General features: G+C 47.2%; 1 protein-coding gene across 2 annotated transcripts in view; it reads right to left on the bottom strand.

The window, feature by feature from the left end:
* PDLIM7 (PDZ and LIM domain 7) overlaps positions 1-11,898 on the bottom strand; it is a 44,728-nt gene extending 32,830 nt beyond the window's left edge. For both annotated transcript variants that reach the window (XM_066618540.1, XM_066618541.1), the window contains exons 1-2: positions 11,837-11,898; positions 7,481-7,587 (exon numbers count right to left, since the gene is read on the bottom strand). In XM_066618540.1, coding sequence (XP_066474637.1) covers positions 7,481-7,585 — 105 coding nt within the window. In that variant the 5' untranslated portion in view covers positions 7,586-7,587; positions 11,837-11,898. The remainder of the gene's footprint in view (positions 1-7,480; positions 7,588-11,836) is intronic.
* Positions 11,899-27,211: the final 15,313 nt, after the last annotated feature.

Here is a 27,211-nt window from a genome sequence, read left to right as displayed (position 1 = left end):
TATTACCTAGAAGTGATGGTGATGTCATTGCATCCTGTGTACCTCCTCAGAGCACAGTATCATGTTACAAGGAAGTCAATTATTTCACAAAAAGGCAGGCACAAGGGAGCTAAAACTCATACAGTCAACAGTATTTTGAAGTCAGAAGGTCTATTGTTTTGTTGCTTCTTCCACTATATATGCCTTTCTGAGGCCTTAACCTAAGCCATTAAAATCCTCAGAAGGGATATGACATAGTAGAAAAAGCAACAAAACAGGTTTACTGATTTCAGCACACCCTTCCATACTTGTAGGGGTAACTGTTCAGGTCCACACATCCTGTGTATCTTCCTAGCAGCCCCTCCAGGAAACATAGTCTTGACCTGTTGGCTCAGCATTAACATGTAGCAGAGTTCCAAAGCACCACATCTATAGTGCAACTTGCACATTGGTGGTTAGCCCATAATGCCTGAGAAGTCACTGAGAACAGAAAAGGGCTTTAAAGGTCTGCATAACACAAGCCTCACTCCTGCCTAAACCTGGTTGTTACCTTTTTGCCTGTTCTGAGATAGAGGCACGTCAGACAGAAAAGTTTACTTGGATCTAGCACCTGTGAGAGAGACCACAGTAAGGAATGCCTTTTTGCAAGGATTACAATATACTTCAGAAGATCAAGCAGAACAAACTGGCCTGTGGTTAAAAGCATGTACAAGGAAGGTATCATCTAGATCAGGGGGAGGCAACCAGTGGCCCAGGAGCTGGAGGTGGTTCACAACCCCAAATCATCCAGCTCATAGTCCCAAAACAATACAGCCACCTGGCCCGTAGTGGTCCTGAAAAGAAATTCAAGCTTTGCAAGGCTTACAGTGTAAGAAGACCAAGATCAGAAGCTTCTTTGAGTGTCATTCTCTGTTTGGACATGTGTCTCTCCATGCCATGCCCATGTCTTTTTTTCTTAGTTCTATAGTCTTATCAGGAGGTTCATGCATGTGCTTCTGAATGCAGATGTATTCTTACTATTGATGGACCCCATGCCCAGCCACTACGCAAAAGAAGGTTGTTGTTTTTTTAACCTAGATGCAATGTAAGAGAAATTGATCCTTATATCATTGGAATTCTTGCCTGCCCTGCCCTCAGCACACCCACCACCCATCATCATGAAAAATATGCCAGTGTATATGGGAGTGGGACACACACATGTGGAAGGATAAGGGAACAATGCTTCCTTCCACATTGCTACCTTAAGCCCACTGAAAATCCCCATGAAGACTGAAACAGGTCAACTTGGTTCTCAAACAAAACAATCACAAAAACAAAGCATTGGGGCTCCTTGCAAAGGCTCCTTACCAGTCAGCCATTCTCAACCATGAAGTCCAATCTCACAATTTGGAAACCTATATCGAAACAGAGCAAGCCTACAGGGGACTTTGCATGAGGGCCTAATTCACAAGTGTGGGTGAAAGTGATAAGCCACTCAGCTGGTCACCTGTGGTGACTAAAATGGCTTCCAGGTAATACCCCTACGCAGCTCGGCCAGAGTTGTGTCATTCTTCCAACCGTAAAGGGACACTGGTTCATTAAGTATGGAAGGCAAACTAAAAGGAAAAATACATACAACTGTTTTTAGAAAAGAGTAATAGACTGCCATGTATGTACAATATGAGTCACTAAACCATTTGGAACATTTCTTTGCATCCCTGGATTTCTGAACAGGTAATATTAATATTACCGTATCAGTTTCCCCAACACATGAACAGATGATACAATCAGCCAGCTCCCCCACATGGTTGTATGCTGCCCACCACAGTTAAATTACTTCATGGTAAAATAGCCATTTGCATTCAGCCAATGAGGGACCAGAGCTCTGTTTCCACAGCACAGACATGTTTAACTTCGAACAATGCCCACACAGGCTGTTTCTGTTCCAGCCTCAGATCACACAGCAGATAGAGCTACACTCTCAGTCTTCCCACACATCAGAGGCTTGATCAGGGGACTCTCTCTCCACGGTAGCCTGAGAACTCCTGTGGCACTATAGGGACCTCTGAGCCCTTGCTCTCTTCCCAGGCAGGGAGCTGTACATTACATGGTGAGGGGAAGGACATTGCACTTACTCACCAGGTCCCAGGAAGCAACCAGAGAATGGGAGGTGGTGTTTCTATTGACAGTTCCTTTTATTTACGCACACTCTGGCAACTTGAGCTATGAGGCCCCAGATTATTCACTGGACTCCCTCTCAACCATACTGTCTATGTTGCTTCCTCATGCTTCCGTTTACCGTCACCAGGATCTCCTTCACCATGAAGGCCCTAATTGCCAGGCTGGGTCCCTCTGCCCCTCCCACTGTCTCTTCCATGCAGCCCCAGGACTCAGCAGGTGGGCAATAGCTCAGTGGCTCTGGCCTGCCAAACAACTCAGGAGAAGGATCCTGGCTTTCAGCTCTGCCAAGCTGGCTTGGAAAACTCCTTTTCCTTCCTTTCCATGCCTCCTGCTTCGTCTTGACCTCCTTCTTCAGACCCTCTCCTCTGGCTTCCTTGTTGCCCTGGTCATTCAGCTGTCTTCTGCTCTCTACCCTGCCTCCCCCCCCCCCATCTTAGCTTCCTTTGTTTTCTCTTCAGCCACCTCCTCTGGCTCTCCTTCTCTCACTCCCATGGCCTCTTTCTGTTCACCTCCTTTCACCTCTCACTCATTCCTTCTCCTCCTTCACCCCCTCCCTACTGCCTATCCACCCCTCCTTAAGGTCCCCAGTCCTATCCCCTCTAACTACAGAGGCTGGCCAATGTTTCCCCTCCCATGGTGCCCAGTGATGACATCTCTGCAGGGTGCCTTGAATCGAAATAGCCACCGCTATGGTGTGTACCCTGGCCTCCTGGGATGTCACAAGTCACTACAGACACAGAACACTCTCAACAGCTAAGAGACTAGAGTAGGATACACAGAACTGTCTAGCCCAGTCTGAGGAATGTGACAATCTAGTCTTGGTCTAGGATTAAAACATCAGAGGAAAGCCCTACACAGACCATAATGTTTGGGCTTAGCTAAAAATTAAGAGGAAGATTATATGGGGTACCACACAGCACCCTTTTCAAGTCAAATTTGGAAAAGAACTGGGCCTCCCTACAAGGAATAAAGCGAGTTCAGCCTTCTATATCCCCAATTCTACTGTCCCAGACTCCCAACAGAGAACAAACCCCTTTGTTTAAAATCTAGATTTCTGTCCAAGCACAAAAAATCCCATACACCAGGGGAGAGGGAAAAAAAGCACATTTTGTAAATGAAGCTACACATATTAGGTTTGTTCAGGTTGTAAAATTGTGGGAGTGTAGCATGGAGCATTTTTCTTTTCACATGTATTGTCACAAACAGAAAGAGAACCTAGATAGGGAAAATGGCAACATTCGTGCAATGTTGAGACAACAAGGTCAGCAGGATGGAAATGAAATGTGGGATGTGGGAAACATGCCCCATCACTGGACTCCTTAGCTGGTTTCTATTCACTAGCTACTTTCTATATATTTTCCAGGTATTTTGATATAGTCTTAATAAAATGAAAATTTTAAGAAAATTAAAACCACTATTTCTGCGCTGTGCAAGAACTTCTAAAACCCAACCTTAAATACCATTAAGCACCAACTCTCCTGGGAGCTCTGAAAATGGCACACAGTTAAGCACCCTTACATATGGACTAAGGGTGTGTTCAGTCTCACATGGTCTGCTATGTATACAGTATTTGCACTGGGGAGAGCACCCCCCACTGCATGCAGGATCTGTTTGCACTCTACTTCCTGTTCTCCCATGCTAGATCTTTTACCCAATTAAAGGGACACACACTTGGATCTGCACAGAAGTTTCACACTGGTCCCCTTGCTACCCATTTGCTCTACCCTGCCCAGTTTTTTCCCCCCTTTACTACCTTATTTCTCTCTACTGTCAGCCTTACTCATATGACCTTGATAGTTTGTCTGCTGCTTTATGACTCCTGCCACTTCACAATGCCCAGCCCCCTCCTCACAACTATCTACCCCTTTTTAAGCACAATGAATCAAATTAATCAGGAAGGACACTTGCACAAGTTCAGTACTTATCAAGGGGAAAGTAAAATCCTACATCTGCAATCTGGGAAGAAAAAGTGCATAACATAAGAGAAATATCCAAAGATCTGGGTCAATACTAAAGATTAGAAATAGGACAAGGTGAAGTGCAATTGCAATTGATGTGCCTTATGCTGCCGTTGCAACAGCACTGAGCAGTTAGGCTCCCATACGCTTCTCAGCACAGCGGGAAGTGTTGCACAACATTCGCACTGGGCTGTTATTCACACCAACAAACTTGGCTCGGTATGCCTTGACAAACGCATAAGTATGGACTGCGGTTTTGCCACCTGCAGCTGTTCTAGAAAGAATGCACTGGACCAAGCAACACACAATGGTCATCCTGAGCCACGATGCCCACTGGCAAATGCAACCAAATGTCTACCCTAATAGCACAAGGAGAAATGATTCCGTAAGGCCTGACCACAAAGGAACACTCCCAATTTGCAAGAAAGATAGGCTGTGGCAAGCTAGTGCAAGGGAAAGGGGGCTGCTAGTCTTGTCTGGTATGCTTACAGAAGGCACTAGTTGGGGTCTCTCCACAGAGAGGCTCTACCCTGTCGAGGCAGGGGCTTTGTTAAGAATTGGCCACAAGCCAAAAGAAACTAAGAAAAAAAAATTGCAGAGGCTGGCTCAGCACAAAGTCCTCCAAGCAGGAAAGCAGATCATCCCCAGAGAGGGACTGGAAGAACAGCTTTGTTAGGAATGAAGCAGCATAATGCACAAAGAGACCCTTCGTCACAGCAATGAGCTGGATGAGAAACCAGTAAGGCTTGCTGGAGTGAAGGGTGCAGGACACATGGAGTACCAGAAGAGAGCCTGTGTGGGCAGATGTCTGGCTGTGGAGTGTGGGGGCTTTGTGGTGCCTTTCTCCAGCCCTCTGAGCTCCTCGTTTAGGGAGAAACATTCCACTTTGCCAAGCGGCCGCAAGCGTCAGCAGTGGCTCTGCTTAGCATTCCAAGGCTTATAAGGCAATTCCAAGCAGAGGAGGGAGTTGTCTGCTAGCTGTTCAGTGACAGCTTCATGAGCACCCAACAAACCTAGAGGGGCACAATCTGGTCAAAAGTGGTTTCTGTGAGGAGGTAGGTAAGGAGATTCCTTCATGCCCAGAGAGCAAGCCAGGGTGTATTAACATAGACTACAAGAAGCTTCTTGATGCTTTAACAAACACCCTGGGGCAGGAAGTTGCCAGGTTGAATAACAGTGACCATCAATTCATACGTAGCGCTTTCCCCAATTGCTCCATCCTGTGAGGTAGACTACTGTGATCCCTAAAATACAGATAGGACACTGAAGCAGATATAGGAGCAAACCTTAAAGTTGACCTGAGATTTGAACCAGGGGCTCCATGAGGAGGGTCTATGACAGTGATGGCAAACCTTTTAGAGACCGAGTGCCCAAACTGCAACCCAAAACCCACTTATTTATCGCAACTTGCCAACATGGCAATTTAACCTGAATACTGAGGTTTTAGTTTAGAAAAAACAACTCATACATTAACATCTTTTACCTACTACTACTTGTAACCCGTAATGAACTTTTCCTCTAGAACTTTGTCCAATCCCTTCTTAAAGGCATCTAGGCAAGTTGTCATCACTGCTTCCTGTGGCAAAGAGTTCCACAGACTAATTACATGCTGGGTAAATAAATATTGGCAGGGAGGGGGTGGCTGCAAGACCTTGCCACTGCTCATTTTCTCAAACAAGAAAAAAAAAATTTTTTTTAAAGCCCCACCCACAGAAGTGGGCTCTCAGGCTGCAATCCCAGTCACTCTTTCCTAGAAGTAAGCCTCATTGACTCTAATGGGGCTTACTTCTGAGTAGACATGCACACTGTAATGGCACTTACTTCTGAGTAGACATGCACAGGAGTGGGCTCCAAGGCAGTCAGACTAGCCACGCTTTCCTGACAGCAAGCCCCATTGACTATAATGGGACTGACTCCTGAGTAGGCATGCATAGGATTGGGCTCTCAGGCTGCCATCTTAGTCACGCTTTCCTGGGAGCAAGCCCCAATGACTTTAATGAGACTTACTTCTTAGTAAGTAAGGACCAGCACCACGTGCAGGGCTGGTGCCCCAAAGCCCACAGCAGCAGCTTCACGCTGCCCGACTTACCCCAGACAGGGGAGGGAGGAAGCGCTCCCATTGGGCTGCTGGGCAGAGGGGCAGGTGATGTGAGAAACGTCCCCTCACAGAGCCTCTCAGCCTTCCTCCTCCCCTGGTGGCCTGGCTAGATGGGGCTCCTTGGGAGCATGCCTGGGTCTTTGGTGTCAGCCTTCCCTATCTCCCTCTTCCCCCTGCTGTCCATTCCTTCCCCCCCTTGGCCCTGCCCCTCCCTCCTTTGCCCCAGCTGCTGCAGAGCAGGAGGAGGCTGGCTTTGTGGCTGCTCGGGCTCCTCAGGCAGACACGCCGCAGGTGCTGGCGCCTCCTGGGGGCGGCGAGCCTAGAGGCTTGTACCTGGCAGCTGGGGCGACGGTGCGCATGCCCACAGAGAGGGTTCTGTGTGCCCTCTCTGGCACACGTGCCATAGGTTAGCCACCACTGGTCTATGACTTCATATCTTATCTGGACCTGGGGAAAAGCAGCTTCAAGTGCTGCCTTGCCAATATAAAGCACAAAAAATGGGCTCTTGGCCTTCTTGCAGTTAAGGCACCAAGAAGGTGAGCACACACCTAAGAGTATGGACAGCCTTTGCTAACTGGTTGGAAACTTGAGCTTCCTCCCTTTCTGCTCCAGGACACAGACTGTAGCTCCACTTGCCAGCAACTGCTACACCCAAGATGGAGATCCAAAGATGTCAGCAAGAGCAAAAGAGGCAATATGTCTCCTATCCAGCCCCCTAGATGTCAGTGCCACTTCTCCCAGACAGAAAACTCATGAACAGCACCTCACAAGAAGTCTAAAGAAAGCATCCCTGACAGAGCCTCTGATCAATTAAGTACCAACAGCTGTTGAGGAGGAACCAAAACCAGAATGCTACAGTCTGAAAGTTAGCATTAAGCTTTAAGTTACACTCCTTGGCATCCCCTTTGGAACAGCAAGAGTTTGTACCCATATTACCACAGCCTCTTCCTGTAGAGAGTTATCTCCACCAAGCCACAGGCAAGAGTTAAAAATAGGGCATAGGAGTCTCAAGAGCCTGAGATCAAGTAGCAGTTTGAATGCTCAGGGCTCTCCCATGACATCATTGCAGCAGCAAAAACTGGCAGATCCTTGCAGCAGGGCCTAGTCTTGTTGACAAGAACCCTGGGCACACACTCAGCTGTGATCATGTCGGCCCAGGAAATACCTGCAACAGAACAGGTGGCATTACAGAGCCCCATGAACAGCCCACTATCCTTGGAACTGAGAGCTTACGGAGAAGGCGAAGGCTTCCTTCTGCCCAAGGGCTTCAGAAGGTGCTACTTACCCTGGAGATGGACAGTGGCATGTTGAAGTCCTTGCCACCCTGCAACCTGAATCCCCATGGTGCTGGTCCATCTAGCACCACCTTGTACGCGTCCATGTCACTCATGTCTGTGGAGAAGAAGAGAGTCTCAAGTTAAAAAGAAAAGGACTAGGGACAGGGCAGTAAAAAGGGCAACAACTGAAGAGCAGAAGATGCCGCCAATATAAGGCATGTACTAATGCTGAAACGTGAGGCAAGCAATGGCACTCCTCCATACGTGCACCAGGATCCTTGTCCTTAATCTGCCGCTAAATGCTGCCTGTAATCCTTGCCCAATAGATGCTCCCTTAATTCTCTACATAGCGATGCCTCCAGCCCCCAGAGGTTGTCCTGACACAACAACGTATCAGCAAGCAACCAAGATGCTGTGGTGGTGACTGAGGATTGGCCTAAGAATTCAGCTTACCAATAAATATCACAGCAAAGTTAATCTTCCCAATTCCAACATCTGTCAAATCACTGTATCCCTGCTGAGTAGCCTAGACCAAAAGCATGTTCTGGGCAGATTCACATGACTTCAGGAGCCTATTTCAAACCTGCTTGACATTTTCCCCCTCTCCAGTCAGCTTGGGTCAAGTCCATAAAAACAGCTGGAGTAGCTGTGTGAAAAGGTTTGCCAGATGTCTCGATATTCATAATAGTCATCAATGGCACCTCTAGTCATACAACCAATGGGTGAGTCGGTGCTAATTCTGACAGTTCCCCCAAAAGCCACACCAGTTTAAACTTTCCCCTGCCCATTCCACAGAAGCGGATCAATTAAGCCCCAAGATCGGAGGCTGTCAAGAAGTGGTTCAGTTTAAAAGACAATTTTGACACATGCCAACCACCACCAAGAGATCATCAAATCAGACAAGCGCCATTTGCAATGGAATGCATTCCCACACCTGATGACTTGGAAATGTGAGCATATTTACACAAGGGAAAGGGGGATCCCAGGACTGGGGAGGAGAAACAAATTGCTTTGTTCCCACTGTCCTAAACCTATACTGTAGGCAGCTCTTGATGTATCACATCAGTAGTGGGCAAAGGCTCAGATCTGGTCCTTCTAGCTATCACAAAAGAGATGCCCTCTGTTAAACACAAGCATGACACAGAGATAATGTTGGGGCGTGCCAGACAAAGCACACCCACTCCAATATATAGCAAGCCCGCAAGACCAAGACTTGAAGCAAAGCACTCCTTTCTTCTTGCCCCCTGACAGTTTATTGTCTATATAAGGTATGCAAGGCGATACAGTCATATTCCACTGGTTGCTCATCAGGATGGGGAGAGATGCAAATTACTGTTGCAAACGTCAAATATTTTCAGGCTGAGGAGTTGGGACAGACCAGAAGGGAAGACAGAAGCAAAACACCTCTCCACACCCTGTGTAGATGAGACAGCAAGAGAACTGGAAGGCCTTCTGAGCTCTCTCTACCACACAGACTAGCAGCAGAGGTGTAGTGGTCCCAGAGAAGGAGAACCCCCCCCCCCCCCAGCATACCAGCTCATACATTCTTCACTGGCAGGCTGGGACACCTCAGTCTGGAGGATTTCAGCAGCAGCTTAATACCTTTTCTCCATGGGAATGGCAGAGGAATGTGCTCTGCTAGGAAGAGGCTCAAAGCTTTGATTTCTCCCGCCTCCTCCCAAGGCTGAGTCTGCAAAACATGCCTGGACGGGGCCCTATGCCACAGGCAGCAAAAGGAGTGCCTTGGGCCTCCACTCTCAGAGCCAGAGCTCACTCAGAAGGGGTTCCTTTGCTTGACTGGAAGTTTCTACTGCATTCACATAACTGGCATCTTCAATCAAGCAGTACCAGTCTGGATACGGGTGGCACACTAGCATTACGTAGCATACTATACTCAAGCTACACCGGGCCCTTAAGCAAATACAGAAATGGGGCAACACTGCCCCTCCCATGCCAGCCGACTCTGGAAAGTAAATTGCATTTGGAAGGCAAGCACTGAAAAAACAGCCACAGAGATTGAACTGGAACGGGAGCCAAGATACAATCCTCGTCTCATACCCACAGAGCAGGCGCCTGCCTTACTATTCCCTCCCAAGTGCAAGGGACCACTCTAGAGAGCAAGGAGAAAACTAGCAGGATCAAAAGTCCAAATGCACTGGTAGACACTCCATAGAAGAGTAGAACTGTAGAAGAGTAGACACTCTGAGGAACTGGTGGAAAGAAGGACAGAGATACCAGAGGTGCCAGCCAGGCAGAAGCAAGACGAATTAACTGGAATACAGGGGGAAAGGGAAAAAAAGGAAATCAAGAGCAGAACAACTGAACTAAACTCAGAGTGACAAGAATTTCTGATGACTGAAATGGATACTGTGCTTCAGATAAAGCGGCACAAGAAGGCCTAGCTAGGACCTAAGGCAGTTTTTAAAAATGTCACCCACATTCTCTTTTTTGAGGATAATTCACCCTTTGCAAGGCTGAAACACACAAAGGAAATTCATCCACAAGCAAACAGCTTTTTTTCAGAAGTTCAAGAAATCCTAATTCTAGACACCTACTGACACAACAGAAACCAGAAGTGCTACTCATTCCTCTGCCGATTACAAGGCCAAGAGTCACCCTATGGAAAGTTTCTCACTTTACACAACAGCTCTCCCTGAACTCCAAGAAAGTCAGTTCACCCCCAGGGAGCTGCCACAGTATGCTGCACAGGGAGCTGCAATGCTTGGCAAGCCCCAAGAGTTTTCTGCCCACACTATCTGAATAAGGGCACTTGGGACTACAGAAGGGAAAATAAGTGATGGAAAGTGGCCAGGCTCCATTTCTTCCCCCCTCCTTGATTCTTGCCTGCATGTCTCCCGATGAAGACCAAGTTTATTTTTTGTTTTGTGGATTCAGCTGGCAGCCCTCAAGGAAGGAAAAAGCTGGGTGAGCAATAAATAGTGCAGCATTTTCCTGCTGGGCTATTTCTTCTCCCAAACTCCTCGGACCTCACTCCTCCTGCTACATCTTAGGCAATGAAACTAACCTAAGAGCCCTGCCCAAGCCATACTGCCCTTGAGGGAAAGTAGACACTTGAGGGAAAGTTCCAAGCAGCTGGCTTCACAGCAATGGTAAGAGCAGTCCAGTATCAGATCCTGAAGTAAAGGTTCAAAGACATGCAATAAAACACAATAGCAAGTTAATTTATCTCCTTGATACCAAGTCATCCTTGCTCAAAACTTACAGACACAAAGAAGTATGGGTGCTGGCAGGGAAACCTCACTAATTTTAGGTGACCATAAGAAAAGTCTTGCTGGATCAGACCAATGATCCATCTAATCCAGCACTTCATTTCAGACATTGACCGCAAAGACACCTCTGGAAAGGCCACAGGCTTTCCAGCAAGCCTTCAACAACCCCCTCAATTTGTATTCAGGCATCTGAAATCCAGATCCATGTTCAGAGGCAGTCTGAACCTCATTGAGATATCCAATCTAACCACCTCATGGCTGCTGCTTCATTCACATTAACACATTCAAGGAGACGGGTATCAAAATAGGTATCTCCACCTGCAATGTCTTCAGTGAAGTAAGCTAAGAACATGACATTTTAAGTCCAGCGCCACAGAGCCCATCACAGAAACGGGCATGCCTGCTCTCTCTTGAAAGTGACCAGGGCAGACCCAGCCACAGGAGGAAAGCTGCACACAGCCCTTCTGGAATTTAGAACTCTTGAATGTTGCAATATTAGATTACAGCTCCAAGGCAGTTTTAGATGAACTACAAGAATAGACAGACAGAAAGGCACGCTTGCTGAACAGTACGTGTCCAAGTGCAGACGTATACAGGTCCAGACCTTGATACCCCCACAAATTCAAGTCTCTCAAAGCATCAGCCCCTTCCCTTTCTGAAAAGAGCACTGATCTTGCTGAGGCACCCACAAAATATAACATTCCCATCCAGAGAAGCCCATCCCAGGCTTCCTCCTGGCCATGTCCAATACATGCCGGCCACACAGCAGCAACAGTGGGGCAGTGACACACCCCAGTCTCCTGGCACCAGGCCAGTACTCGGAATGAGAGGCAGTGGCTTGGCATCCTCACTGCTTGGCCACTCCAAGCAGCGAGATGGTGGCACTACGGGGGGGGGGTGCTGGACGGATGGCCACACTGTTGCCCAGGGAGGATCGCACGTCACCCAGCCTACTTCGAAGGGGCACGGATGGGGGTTGGGGGGAGGGGGAGAGAGAGGAGACATGTCAGCTAATGCCTGCCCCAAAGCACACAGTCCCCTGGCCAGCCACAGCTCTCTGCCTGCAGAAGCCTGCCTGGAAAAGCCCCATTCATTTGCTGCCCCACCGCAGGGGCGGTCTGGCTGGCTACCTACCTCCAGGGCCCGAGCGACCCTCCCCCTCCGAGCACAGTAAGGCTGCGGAGCCGCCACCGCACTGTCTCAGCCGCAGCGCTGCCGGGAGAGCGCCTTATATCTGGGGCCAGCTGAGCGGCTCCGCCTACTCCGCGCAAGCCCCCTGCCTTTCAACCAGCGCGCCGCCCGCTCGGAACGCATGCGCTGCCTTGGTGGCGTCCCGCTGGTGCGGCCAGGGAGGGGTGGAGCGAGGGGAAGAAGCGCCCTGCGCTCTGTGTTGAGCTGCGGGGCTTTCGCGGGCTGCGGCTGAAGCCCCCGCTGGGTCAAAGGAGTAGCAGTGGCGGGCCTGGAAACCGGGCTTGCTCGCAGCGGTGCTCGGCATTCTGGGCTTTGGGACAGGCGAAAGAAAATATTTCTTAGACTGCGGAACTCCTTGCCACAGGATGTGGTGATGGCACCTGGCCTGGATGCCTTTAAAAGGGAACTGGACAGATGTCTGGAGGAAAAGTCCATCACAGCCTACAAGCTGTGAGGGGTCTGTGCAGCCTCCTGGTTTCAGAAGGAGGCTACCTCAGAATGCCAGGCGCAAAGGGGGGCACATCTTGTCTTGGGTGCTCCCTGAGGTACCTGGTGGGCCACTGTGACATACAGCGCAGCATTGGTACAGCATTGGTGCAGCGCATGCTTCATTGGCTGCACCAATGCTGGAGCTGGATAGGATTTGCTCCTAAATCCAGCTGAATTTGATGGGCTTTACTACTCTGATGTAACGGTGCATATAGTGGTAACAGAAGTTGTACACTCCAATCTGAGAGCTCTACTTCCTCATCCCTGCTGACTGATATGAGGGTTAATTGTGGTCAGTCATTTTGTAGGGTGAGCCTTCTTCATCTGCTCAGAGGCACTATTATTATTTCACACAGCTGAGATGCTTATAGGTGTTTCCAGCTCATTAAATATCTCAAAAAATGAGAAGCTGTGCCTCAATATGGGGCTCAATAAGAAAGAGAAAGCTCATTTATGCACAGGGGGAAGGATTCAGGATTCTAGCATGCTGTCTAAGCCAGGGATTTAGCACTCATTTCATACAGTGGGCTGAAAAGCATTCATAGTGCCTGCTGAGGGCTGGAAATGATATTATTAAGCAGGAAGTGATATTATTAAGCAGGTCATGATCAGAAATTTACACTTTTTTCTCACTTAGGGACTCATTAGATGCAAACAACAGAAAATAAAATACACAAATCTTGATCATAGTTTTAAGATATGGGAGAGCCCAATTATCAGCACAACTCAGCACTTGAGAGCAGTTGGTGGTGGTGCTGGGAGACACCAAGGGCCAGACAAAAAGCTTCTGTGGTCCACATCTGATCCGCAGGCCTTATGTTTGACATACCTGGTCTAATCCCTTCATGTCACAAAGTACACTTGCACACATAGTAGCCATGGGCTGATGTCCCAGTAGGCTGTATTATAGGTCCTGCAGAATCATGGAGGCAGTATGGACAATGCAGTCCACAACCAGGAAAGATGCACTGTCTTTTGGAGAGTCCCTCCTATGGCACAGTTCCAGTTTTGATGAGCAGCCTTTCTAACTGCTATGTAAGTCTATTGAGTTGGACCAGCGACCCATCCAAATTTGGACCAATCTCCTTTGACTAGCAACTGCTCGCAAATGTTGTTCCCACCCCTGCTACCCAATACCCTTTCGGCATGGTGATCCCTGGAGTATGAATTGGAAATCTTCTCTATGCAAAGTACATGCTGTTCCTCTGAACTTTGGTGACCCATCCTATAGTTTTGCCTCCTTTAGTGACCATAGGTCACATTTCAAGGTCACATTTAAATGGTCACATAGGTCACCATAGGTCACATTTAAATGGGAACATTTCAAGAATGCCGTTTACAACAACGCCTTGTCCATATTTGGCAAGAAGACCAACAAGACGGCAGACTGGTTTGAAGCCCACTCTGAGGAGTTGACACCAGTCATTGAGGAAAAGAGAAGAGCTCAAGCAGCATACAAGGCCTGTCCCAGTGAGCGCAACCTGCAGGTCCTCTGAGCTCTCGAAGCAAAGTCCAGCAGATTGCCAGGAGATGTGCTAACGACTACTGGCTCCAGCTCTGTTCCAAGATACAGATAGCAGCTGACGCGGGCAACATCAAGGGGATGTATGATGGTATCAAGCAGGCCCTAGGTCCAACACAGAAGAAAATTGCCCCTCTGAAGTCTGCCACAGGCGAGGTCATCCAGGATTGGGCGCAGCAGATGGAACGCTGGGTGCAGCACTACTCTGAGCTATATTCCAGAGAAAATGTAGTCACCGAAGAAGTGCTGAACAACATTGAGTGCCTGCCTGTGCTGGAGGAGCTTGACAGTGAACCAACCCTAGAAGAACTTCACGTGGCCCTGGACTCCCTTGCCTTTGGCAAGGCACCTGGAAAAGACAGCATCCCTGCTGAAGTCCTAAAGTGCTGCAAAGAGATCATCGTCACTGAGCTGCATGAAATCCTCTGTCTCTGCTGGAGAGAAGGTGGAGTACCTCAAGACATGAGGGATGCAAACATCATCACGCTGTACAAGAACAAAGGCGACAGGGGTGACTGCAATACCTAATAACTGACTGCAATAACTAAGGAGAGAGACTGGCATCTCTCTCCTTAGCGTTGTAGGAAAGTTGTTTGCCCGAGTTGCACTAAAGAGGCTCCAGGTACTTGCAGAGAGCGTTTATCCAGAATCACAGTGCGTATTCCGAGCCAAGAGGTCCACCACTGATATGGTATTCTCCCTTAGACAACTGCAGGAGAAATGCAGGGAACAGCGACAGCCACTCTTTATAGCTTTCATAGATCTCACGAAGGCCTTCGACCTGGTCAGCAGGGACGGCCTCTTCAAGATTCTCCCCAAGATTGGATGTCCACCCAGGCTCCTCAGCATCATCAGATCCTTCCACAAGGACATGAAGGGCACTGTTGTCTTTGATGGCTCCACATCAGACCCCTTTGACATCCGAAGTGGCGTGAAGCAGGGCTGTGTTCTTGCACCAACCTTGTTTGGGATTTTCTTCGCTGTCCTGCTGAAGCATGCCTTTGGAACCACAACAGAAGGCATCTATCTCCGGACCAGATCAGACGGAAAGCTCTTCAACCTCTCCAGACTGAGAGCAAAGTCCTAAGTTCAGCTGAAATGTCTGCGTGAATTCCTCTTTGCCGACGATGCAGCTGTCACTACCCACTCTGCCAAAGATCTCCAGCAGCTCATGGATCGTTTTAGCAAGGCCTGCCAAGATTTTGGACTGACAATCAGCCTGAAGAAAACACAGGTCATGGTTCAGGATGTGGAATCACCTCCCTGCATTACAATCTCTGCGCATGAACTGGAGGTTGTCCATGACTTTGTGTACCTTGGCTCAACGATCTCTGACACTCTTTCTCTCGATACCGAACTAAACAAACGCATCGGTAAAGCAGCTACCACGTTTTCCAGACTCAAAAAGAGAGTCTGGTCCAACAAGAAGCTGACGGAACATACCAAGATCCAGGTCTACAGAGCTTGCGTCCTGAGTACACTTCTATACTGCAGCGAGTCATGGACTCTTCGCTCACAACAGGAGAGGAAACTGAACGCTTTCCACATGCGCTGCCTCCGACGCATTCTTGGCATCACCTGGCAGGACAAAGTTCCAAACAACACAGTCCTGGAACATGCTGGAATCCCTAGCACGTATGCACTGCTGAAACAGAGACGCCTGCGTTGGCTCGGTCATGTCGTGAGAATGGATGATGGCCAGATCCCAAAGGATCTCCTCTATGGAGAACTCGTGCAAGGAAAGCACCCTACAGGTAGACCACAGCTGCGATACAAGGAAATCTGCAAGAGGGATCTGAAGGCCTTAGGAGTGGACCTCAACAAGTGGGAAACCCTGGCCTCTGAGCGGCCCGCTTGGAGGCAGGCTGTGCAGCATGGCCTTTCCCAGTTTGAAGAGACACTTGGCCAACAGTCTGAGGCTAAGAGGCAAAGAAGGAAGGCCCATAGCCAGGGAGACAGACCAGGGACAGACTATACTTGCTCCCATTGTGGAAGGGATTGTCACTCCCGAATTGGCCTTTTCAGTCACACTAGACGCTGTTCCAGAACCACCTTTCAGAGCGCGATACCATAGTCTCTCGAGACTGAAGGTTGCCAACAACAGGTACTTCATGGGTGACCTGAATGCTGGTGTGCCAGCATACCAAACACCCACAAACCAGTTGTCATGGGCCAGTCCCCATGCTGATCACAGCAGGTCCAAACACAACTGGCATATAAACCAACGACAGTAGCTCCAATCTCCTATGATAACTGATATTTGTTCAAACTGTTTTGTTGCCAAATTTGTGGCAACTCTCCCTGCAGAACCTAACACCTGCTAAAAGGTGGAACCAGCTCCTGTTCCAGCATGTGCAGAGTCAAGGATGACTCTAGTGCTAACTGATCTAGGCACCAAGTACCAGCTCAGGAGTGGACAGGCAATGGCATGGCTCCTCTTGGATGGGGTGATGTCTACACCATTTCCTTGGCTCAGGAGCAGATTAACTTTTTAAACTAATTGGATTGGTGAGGACAGAACCATTATGCACCTTAGGCTTGAAACTGTTGTCTACAATGAGCCCAGTGCAGTTATGCAGGATAACAAAGCCATACAACTGAAGGGTGCTCACCGCCCTGCTGAAAGCAGAGAACAAGCCTGGTCTTGTGCACAATTTCCACCATGGCCAGTTCCCCACAGGAACAAACTCATGTAGGCTTCTGAGGCCCATTTTCAATGTCTGCAGGAAGCCAATCTTGCCCCAAGCAGTAGAGTATCCTGCTCTTATGCCTACAGATGCAGGGGGGGAGGGGGAGTCTTGAGCTGGCGCAAAGCCTATATGACTCTTGCTCTTCTGTTCTACAGAGTAGCTTCAAACATCTGTAACTGTCATGGCTGTCAGCCAAGGAACCCCCTGGACTTCTTAGCTGTGTGAAGGAACAAGGTTTTCCTTTCTAAGAAACACTTTTCAGCACCCTCAGAAAACTACAGTGCCTGGATTTCATTGAAGGAGCCCCAACAGATTCCTGTAGATTCAGATTTGTCATGGAGATGTGCTTCAATTCTCTCTTCTTTTTGTTGGCTTCTGAATACCATACACTGCCCTGCCTACGAAGCTCACTGTGATCCATGTTCTGTGCCAGCTCTTTCTTCCTACGCTCATACTCTCAGGGCAGTTGTCCATAAGAAATATTTTTCTTAAAGGAAAAAAATGATTTTGGTTGAAATTTCAAGAATGTCTTTGCACTGTGTGATGTCCATTGCAACACAGGACCCCTCCCCCTGCAGGGATGTTGGTTGGGAGGTGCTTACCTGGGTATCAGATGGCCTAGGTTGGGGGGGGGGCACACAGACAGAAGAGACTGTGGATGAATGGCTTTGCAGAACCAGTTTACTTGAGCCACTACCTATTACATTCATGGGGTTCCTGTTACATCACATGGTGCCCCTAACCCCCAGGTATGCCACTGGAAATCATGGTCTGGTTCCCAATGTCTGGGGCCTCAAGGACCCCTTCCAGGTTGGAACAGGCAAGAGAAGGGTGAGGTATCCCCCTCATATGGTCCCCTTCCTTATGCTGCAGACACAGGTAGAGGAGCAATCTTTCCCTCTGCCTACTGGGCCCCTTATGAGCCCAGCAGCTGGCTGGTGGCCCTACCCCTTCCAGCCATGTGACTGGTTTGAGGTCCTGTGCGATCTTGGGCCCTACTCTCACAGAGGCCTTTGGCGTGGTCCAGGAGGTACTTGCTGCTTGCTCCCATCATCAGGGCCAGGCCTGGGTGATACATTGTTACACTTATGTGTCTGTATGTTCTTTATTCACAAAACTGCTCAAAGTGTCTGACAAAATAAATTATACTGCTTGCTAAAGCCATTACCTGTTAGATGTTGCCCTCTCCAAAGCTCTAGAAAATAAAAATTATATAGAAATGTTATATACAGCAAGGGAAAAGGTGCCCCAATGGCCCTCATCTTAAGAGTCCCCCAAAATGGAACCATCCTTACTAATTTTGTGAGGGGAAAGTGTCTCTCTTTAGACATGTCTATGTTGGAGAAACCACTAGATTTTTTAATACTTTGAAAAGTAATTCTTAATCAGAGAATTAAAAAATGCATTCTGGTCACCCAAACATTCTGCTGCATGTTTTCAACATCTGTTTGCTGTTACTCAAAGGTGAAAAAAAATGGAAAACATAGTATAGAATTGCATGAGCAACAGATCTGTTCATGGAACCAGCTGGTACACACACAAGTTCCCTCTGAGTATGCCATGAAGTTCATCAGATGACATCAGTGCAAATGTCAAGGAGTTGCCTCTTCAGAAGCAAAATTCAGGGGATGCCCAAAATGCAAGGGACGCCTCCCTTCCAAGCAACTCTCTGTAACTGAATAAGGCAACTTCTAAGCCCTCTTTCTCTGTGGAAATCTCTAGTCACTTTCTCTTCTATTTATGGCAGAATGCCTCAATTCACAGATCCCTGGAATAAACAGTTCCTAGTTCATGTTAGAAGGAAGCTGACAAATCTCAAACCAGGAGGATTTCATAACATGTAAAAACAAGCAATGCTAGGATTTGAATCTGGAAATAATCTTGGTTTCCCACAGTAAGATCTCCAAATGTTGTCAGTGCCTAGCATAAGGTCCTTGGCACCCAGGGAAGGGAAGAGTCCCCAGTCCTGGTGCATCTGCTCAAATATTACAAAAGAGGAAAGAATAAGAGATGGTTAATAGCAATGCTTCACTTTAACTCTTCTGTCAAAAGATACTGCCAGGTTTCTCTCTTTGGGAGGTAAACTAGTTATTTGTTGCATTTTTATCCCGCCCTTCCCCAAAGGAAGTTAATGTGGCAGCCAGGCTTCCCACGCACAGACACACCTTCATCCTCAAAATGACCCTGTGATGTAGGTAATATAGTGCCTGGAGATCATCCAGTGAGCTTCTTAACTGAGTGGAAATTGGGACATTGGGTCCTAGTCCAGCACTCTATTGCCAATGATCTGACTCCCTGCTTTCCTCTTGTACCATCAGTTGTTCACATTCTTTTAAGCTTTTTAATTTTTTAGATGCTATATTGTGATTTTTTTTCTGCATGAAAAGCAATAACTTCTATTGGAAGTGGCACTATTAGAGCTCGGTCTCTGTGAGCCCCAAATTACATTGTTGGCATTTTCCAGTCAAACATGTGCAAAGTCAGACATTCAATTTATCCAGTCCAGTATTGTCTCCTCTGACTGAGAGCAGCTCCCCAAGGCTTCAGAGGCAGAGAACATTCTCATCACCTACTACCAGATCCCAGGGATTGAACCTGGAGACTTCTGCATGCCAACCATGTGCACTACTGCTTGAGCTATGGCCCTTCCTGGTCAAAGTGACCGTGCCCAACGCAACCCAATTCTGCGCCTGAAGCAGTTGCCAAAAGTTTGCATCCCCTTTTTTTGCACACATGCATTAGTGCTATGTACAAAACCCTACACCACCTCCTCCCTACCCTGCCCTCATCCTGCAGCCCATCATCACAGTCTTCTTCCTAGCTTCTTCTTTCAGACAAGCTGGGTGAAGGGAGCCCTGAGAGAAGAGGCAGAAGAGGGAGATGACACCCTCCATTCCCTCCTCAGGCTTTAGCCACACAGACAGCTTTGAAGAGGAGAGATGGCCCAAAGTGATCCACCTCCCGTCTCAAAGCCCCCACTGATGCTGCCCCAACCTGCCAGTGCTGCCATTCAGACATCCCCTCCTCCAGCTGTGTGGAGAGCAATAATCCAGCTCCCCCCTGCCTTATCTTTTCCTCTCTTCCTGATCCCTTCCATCAAAACAGGAAGTGTGGGACATCCTGGGAGCTGGCAGCATGTTCTGCACTTCCTGTTTTGTTGAACAAGACTATATCAGGAAGGAGCAAGTGGCATACAGAGTGACATTTCCGTGGTGTCAGAGCTGTGTGTGTTTTGTTTTCAGTATTTTAAAAAGATATGAAATGCCATTTTTATTTACTATTATTTTTGGCAAATCTGCAGATTATTCTTTCAAAATAGGCTTCAATTTCCCTCTGTTCTACCGCAGTAAGTAGTACCTAACAGCATGTTGCCATATTATATTTGTTGGGAAGGGTGTGGATGAGATAGGGTCACCATGGCATATGGAGTGACATTTCCTAAAAAGTATTACTGGTTTTTAAGATAAAATGTGCATTTAAAGTAGATTAGGCCAGACCAGAACAAAAACTAAACAGAACGTTGGCCTCTGTGACTGCCTCCCCCCTCCAGGATGCAGTACACACCCCATTGGCACAGCTGCATCAGTGCTAGAAAGTTGGATAGGATTGGGCCCTTAGGCAGCAATCCTATACACACTTACCTGAGAATAAGGCCCATTGGGGCTTTGTTCTGAGTAGACATGCATCAGATCATGCTGTTGGTGGACTTCCTTTAACACATATTTAGGTTGCAATTCTTTACATGCTTATTCAGGAGTAAATTCCATGGAACTCCATGGGGCCTACATATGAGTAAACATGCTGCATAGGTTGGCACTCTTAGGTATTCAATCTAAATGGGGGGGGGAGCAAACTTTCAACTTTAAGGATCCTGGACCTTTAACAGTTGTATACAAGAGGGAATTTCAGCAGGTACAGCTTGTTCTCTCACAGAGGACAAGCTATACCTGCTGAAATTCTCTCTCCTACACAATTGTTAAAGGTCAAGGATCCCTAAAGTTGAAAGTTTGCCCACCTGATAAATGAATGCAAATATTGAAAATCCCTAGATTCAGCATACATCAGGAACCAGACACTGTAGACATTGCACAGACTAGAGACTTCTAGGTAAGTCAGTGGAATTTGTTCTCTCCGCTACCTAAAGAGAGCAGGGATTGAACATGGGCAAGGCATGTAGCCCAGCACTGAGCTATAGTCCCTCCTCCAGTTCTTGCTGCTGCTACTGCTACTTTTCCAGAGATTGTGTCCTACCAGTGAAGGAAATTCTAGACTTGTACTCAGAAAAGCTCTGATTGAGATCAGTCCCACCTTCTTGGGAAAGGAGCAATAGGAGAGGGAAAAAGCCAAGTTGAAAAGGCTATAAAGGAAGGAGGGAAGAAAGAAGGAAATGGGGGAAGCTTGTACAGACACATGGGTGAGGAGGAAGAGGGATCCAGAAGGGTTTCTATGGTAGAGGTCTCAAGACCAGCACTCAGGATATGATGAGCAGTGCCTACTTTGCAGGTGCATTTTTATATCTGTGTCTTTAATATACTGAACAAACCTTTTACATTTGATTTTGCTGAAAAGAGTTTGTCAGAATCATACGTACAGTTGAATTTGGAAAAAGTAGGTATGTTTTGGAGTATAATTTGTCCAGCACCAGCTGAAGCCGAGCTTATGTGCTTGCTGACTTACAGGGATATTACAGGATTCAATGAATTCATGCATAACTCATGAATCCATTGATTCATGCATTAGTACAGGACCACTCAGGGTCCAATCCTATCCAATTTTCCAGTGCCAGTGCTGCTGTGCCAGTGGGTCATGCACTGTATCTTGTGGTGGGGCAGCAGTCACATAGGCCCTCTTAAGGTATGGGAACATTTGTTCCCTTACCTCGGGGCTGCATTGCGGCTACACAGGTGCTGGAAAATTGGATAGGATTGGGCTCTCAATGAAGAAGATGAGAGGCTGTTGGTGCATCAGAGGTTGGTATACAAGTAGCTAGTCATGACTAAGTGCCACTGAAATCCATGAGGCTCGGGCTGCAATCCTGTGCACACTTTCCTGGCAGTAAACCGCCTTGAACACAATGGTACTTACTTCTGAGTAGACATGCATAGGATTGAGCTTTCAGTGAAATGGGGGAAGGGTTGTGGCTCAGTAATAGCACACCAGCTTTGTATGCAGAAGGTCACAGGTTCAATCCCTGATATCTCCAGGTAAGGAAGAGAAAAACATTCCTGTCTGAAACTCCAAGGAGTTACCACTAGCAGTCTGTGTTGACAACACTACTGACCGGATGAACTAAATGTCTGATTTAATGCAAAACAGCTTCCTGTGAGTTAGCCATGATTTATTTAAGTCTCAGCAATCTGAACTTAGTCATGGCTCACTTTCTTATTAGCTATTCTTTGGTCTATTTGCAGAAATCACACTTGATTTCTCTTAACTTTTTGAAAAAAGCCACAAATATGGGAAAAACTTGCATTTTAAACTTGTGATGGCATGCATAACTGACTGATTAAGCACTCAAAGTAAACAAAAAATAGAAAAATAACACAAGCCCAAGATTTGTTTGCTTTAAAACAAAACATACCCCCGCCCCCCAAGTCCAACTGTGTTCAACAAGACTTGCTCCCAGCTGCATTTGCACAGGACTGCAACTTGAAAGTAACATGAGCATATTACAGTCTCCCAAGTGGCCATGACCTTCCCAAGCTCAGTCTTCCTGTGTCTGTTCCTGGCAGAGAAGAGGCTGCCTTCATATGAGTTGTCCAGTGACTCACTGTAAATGTTGAAAAAACCCAGCTTCAGAGCATAGACAGAATGCAAACAAGAAAAGTAACAAAACAATAAGACTTTAGTCCATTCTGTCACAGTCTTCAGAGTGAGAGCAACTCTTATAGCCCAGTCCTGTGCATGTCTCTCAGAAGTAAGTCCTATTATAGTCAGTGGTGCTTACTCCCTGGTAAGTGTGCATAGGATTACAGCCTTAGACTTCTTAAAAGTGAGGGGGATTAAGCATTATGGGACTGAGGTTTTAGTATCTGCTATGGTTAATTGTCTAAGGGCCCAATCCTACCTAATTTTTTGGTGCCAGTGCAGCCATGCCAATAGGGTGTACACTGCATCCTTTGGGGGAGGAGGCACTCATGGAGGCCTCCTCAAAGTATGGGAGCATTTGTTGCCTTACCTTGGGGCTGCATTGCACCTGCACCAGTGCAGGAAAGTTGGATAGGATTGGGCCTTAAGTCTGCACTATTAAACACTACTAGAAATGTCTATTGAACTCAATTAGGAACTTACTTCTGTGTAAATATGCAGAAGATTGTGATCTAATATAGCTTTGGTATTACTGACCACATTTGGACTGCTGCTTTGGAATGTTTTCTGAACAGGTGATTGCTATGCTGGCTGTGGAGGGGGGAGGCCATTTGGCATATTTTTAAACAAATTATGCTTTCTTTGAGTGACAGAATAAATCTTTCTTTTGAGCAGGGAGAAATGCCCCAATACAAATCAGAGGGCAGTTAACAAATGGGCAGGGCAGGGCAACCCAACCAAGAGGCCAGCTGAAGCTTTTGCTTCAGGCTAGGGTAGGTGGCACACACCACCTCCTCTGGCCCATGACTTAAATTGCTTTACATGCAAGTTAAGGTGGGTGCTGTTTTGCCAGATTCCCAGTCCAAGCTCCACCTGGAGAATCATGCCCACTTTATGCTAATTAGCTCCCCTTCTTTCCTCCAAAATGACCCTAGGTCTGCCTTGCAGTGCTGCTGGACCCCACCTCCAGGGTAGCTTGCCTGTTCAACCTGCAGAGGTCCTCCTCCCTCCATTACAGCAGCACTTTGGTCCTCAGCAGGCCTTGGGCAAACACCAATCTCAGCATTTCCAGCAGTCCATTCACCAATCAGTCATCAGCAATTCCATTAGCCTTTAATCCAGTCCTCAAGCTTTCCTCCTTCTACTACCCACACCAAACTCTCCCTTCATCAGGTGCTTTTATTGCTTTCAAGTGGCTGCTGCTGTGCAGCACACTCTGCTGAATGCCCAGGCTTTACCCTTAAAGGGGCCACTGCTGACACCACATCCTACCTCCTTCAGGTCTTGTGCAATTCCAATACAGGTGGTGAGGTTCATGCTGGGGGCGCTGCTGCTGCTGCTGCTGTGTGCAGCAGGTCAGGACTGTTAGATTGAGCTGGCAGAGCAGGCTTGTTTCAGGTCTGGACTGCCCCAGGATCGGGTGCTCTGGAGACCTCCTGGAAGTGACACTGGAGCATTCATTTTTGCCAAATCCATCTTATCCTCCTTCTGCAGAAAGGAGAAGGGGGAGAAGTCGGTCTAAGTTTCCTGGTGGAGCTTTCTCATCTTGCCCAAAGAAATGGCGTAAACAAAAGCCTACTTGGGGATGGACATGATCCATGCTCTCTCTTTCTTTCTCACCTCCTCTGCCTGCTCTTCTGTTGCTGTGCCACCACCAGCCAAGTCTTAGGAAGGGCCCACCCTGCCATCCCTCCTCAAGGGTCCATGGGGAAGTATCTTCTGCTCTGTCCAGCAACCTGGATGTAAGTGGTGACTGGATGCCAGTATTCTGTTTCCTTTGTTTAAAATGCTACCCTAATATGCAAGCAATTGATGAATGCTGGCCTTCCAGCTGCAACCATCAGATCCAGACCCAGAAGTACTGTACTAGAAGGAGAAATTGGTCAATTGACTCCCTCTACTGGAAAGCAGCTGGTACTGCAACTGCCACATGATTTTATTTTTTTTTTGCCTCCTTTTTATGCTTGAGAGCCACCCAAATGAAAACCATCCTGCTAACAACAATATTTGTAGTTGAACTCAATGGTTGGATCTGAGTTCAAAGAAGCAACTGGCTTTCCTGTGCGTGCCTAAAGGCCATACGAAAGTCAGAAACCCTCACAACTCTCACCCTTCTCCTGTCTCACACATTACATCCTGGGAGCCTTGGATACGGCCAATATGTTGTGTTGCGACTGGTTCTTGAGGCAAAGCCTCCCCTCGAACCGCAAGGTTAGGCTACTACATTGGCAGAGCAGGGCCTGTTGTCCTGCTGACTGGGGCCTGGAGTTGTTTACCACAGACTGCCTAAGCAGCACATCTGGATTTGCTTAACAAAGCAAAGCAGGAAGTGGCTCTGTTATTATCCCCAGATGGCGCCGAAGGGAAATCCCTCTTCCTCCTGATGTGTTCAGCACAGTCTGTTAACAGAACTCCCTCATTGTGAAGGAGACCTCCTCCATTGTAGAGCTGTCGGATCTGATGGCTTTATAGTTAAAGGTTTCAGCCATGTTTCAGAATGCAACAGTTCTGTATGTATGTATTCCATTCGCATCTCTTCAAAGGAACTCACAGCATACAATTAGATATGTGCATACAGCGTGTTTCAGTCTTACATACATTGGGGCTCTTCATAGAAATGTGGCAGGCCCACCTTTAAGGGCCTTTGGCCCTACTGCTTACAAATGTCTTCCCCCATGTATCCATGTGTTCATACCTACAGTCAGGGTCAGCCTTAGGAACTTCATGGCCTGATACTAAATGTTTTTGTAGGGGGGGCAGTCATCAGGGCAAACTGCAGCAATGAGCTCAGTAGTAGTTCCAGTAGTTCCAGATGAGCTCAGTAGTAGTAGTAGTAGTAGAAGTAGTAGTAGTAGAGCTCAGCAATGAGCACAGTAGTTTCCTGCGCAAAGCATGGCACCCAGAAGTAGATGGCGGTGATGTGATGTGATCCGGGGGGGGGGGGGCATTTCGAGCTGTTTGGACCCAGGGGTAGGCGGGCCACACACAGCAACACTGCTCATTGTTACATAGATTTCATGCTGGAACATCAGCTACAGAGCGAGGTAGTGGCTGCTGCACAGGGACCCCAGAGGACGGGGCCGATTTAGTTCAGTTGGCTGAATCAGCCTAAGGCTGGCTCTGCATATAGCTGCCAACCCTGGACACCCTTCATACATTTGGTGAAGTGAACGCCACTCCACTCCACAAAAGTTTGTGCCATGTTCAGTTCATCTTTTAGGTGTCACAGAACTCTTTATGAAATGTGACTCACAGTATAGAAACCTGTATGTAGTCTGAGGGCACATGAAGCAGCCACCTCACTGAAGCTAAGCAGGCCTGAGGCTGGTCAGTGCCTGGCCATAAGGCTTCCTGGGAACAATAACACTTAATACTTGTAGAGTGCTTTCTAAATGTGCAAAGTGCACCATGTGTCTTGCTTTGACATAATCTTTCCAAGAATCTAGTGAGACAAGGAAGTATTATCTCCATTTTGCAGATGGGAACACAGGCTGAGAGGGAGTAGCTTGCCCAACAGTGCAATCCTATGCATGCCTACTCAGAATGCATGCATGCATTCTAAGTCCCACTGTATTCAATGGGGCTTATTCCCAAGAAACTAGAATTGCAGCCTAAGGGTGCAATCCTAACCCACTTTCCAGCACCCACATAAGGGTAATGCAACTTTCAGGTAAGGGAACAAATATTGCCATACCTTGAGGAGGCCTCCGTGACTGCCCCCCAACTGCCAGATGCGGCACATGCCCTACTAGCACTACTATGCCAGTGTGGGAAAGTTGGTTAGGATTGCGCCCTAAGGCAATTTAGTGAATTTGTGGCAGAGGCAAAATTTGAACTAGGGGAGTTCAAATTTGCAACTCGATTTCTTAGCCACTATGCTATACTAGCATATACACTATCTTGAGTTCCATGTTAAAAGAAAATCAGAATATGACTATGGGAAATACATAGAGCTCCTTGGAACTGGTTCCAGATAGCTACTCAATAAGGCATTGATTTTTCTTTCCTCTCACACCTAGACATAGCCTATTTCTGAGTAGACATGCATAGGCTTGAGCTGTGCATCTCCTAGTATAAGAGACAAATCAGCTTCCTAACCAAACCCTTATCAGCTCTGATATATTTTCATGGTCTATTTTTGTTTTCCCCACCAGCTGCTGGAAAAATTTATTTAAATTAAAAAAGGGTTCAATCCTATCCAAGGAGAATGGGAGAAATGACTAGTTGGATTGGGGTCCACAGGGGTGTGTGTGTGTAATGTTGGTCAGACTGGTTGTTCACAAAGTTCATTTGATAAAACAATTCTATTGGTATGCTTACAAAGTTTAAAAAATGACTCTTCCTGGACCAGACAAAATCTACCTACTCCAGCATCCTTTCTCCAACAGTGATCAGCAGCTGATCATTTATAAAGCATGTATATTGCGGCGTATTAATAATATATTTTTAAGATCTGCATTTAATTAATGATATGATTAATATAATATTAATATAGTTAATATATTTAATATTTAATATTTAATATTATATTATAATATATATTATATTATATTTAATATAGTTAATATTTCTGGTCACTTCCTGTTTAATTATGTCACTTCCAGCCCTCAGGAACATGATGGGGAGTCATAGCCAACAGCCATGGGGGTCAAGGGAGCCACTGGCTGGAAAATTTTGAGTACCACTGCTATAAGTGGTTGATAGCAAGGGGTAGACTGCCCTCTAATGGAAATAAAAAGGATGAGGACAAAGCAAGTACTCCATATACAGCATCAGTAAATGGTCAGTACTAGTGGGGAATGCAAATAT

The sequence above is a fragment of the Tiliqua scincoides genome, chromosome 2 (assembly GCF_035046505.1).
Source record: "Tiliqua scincoides isolate rTilSci1 chromosome 2, rTilSci1.hap2, whole genome shotgun sequence".
NCBI lineage: Eukaryota > Metazoa > Chordata > Lepidosauria > Squamata > Scincidae > Tiliqua > Tiliqua scincoides.
Note: the sequence above shows the minus strand (reverse complement) of the source record. Positions and strands in the feature narration are given on the sequence as shown.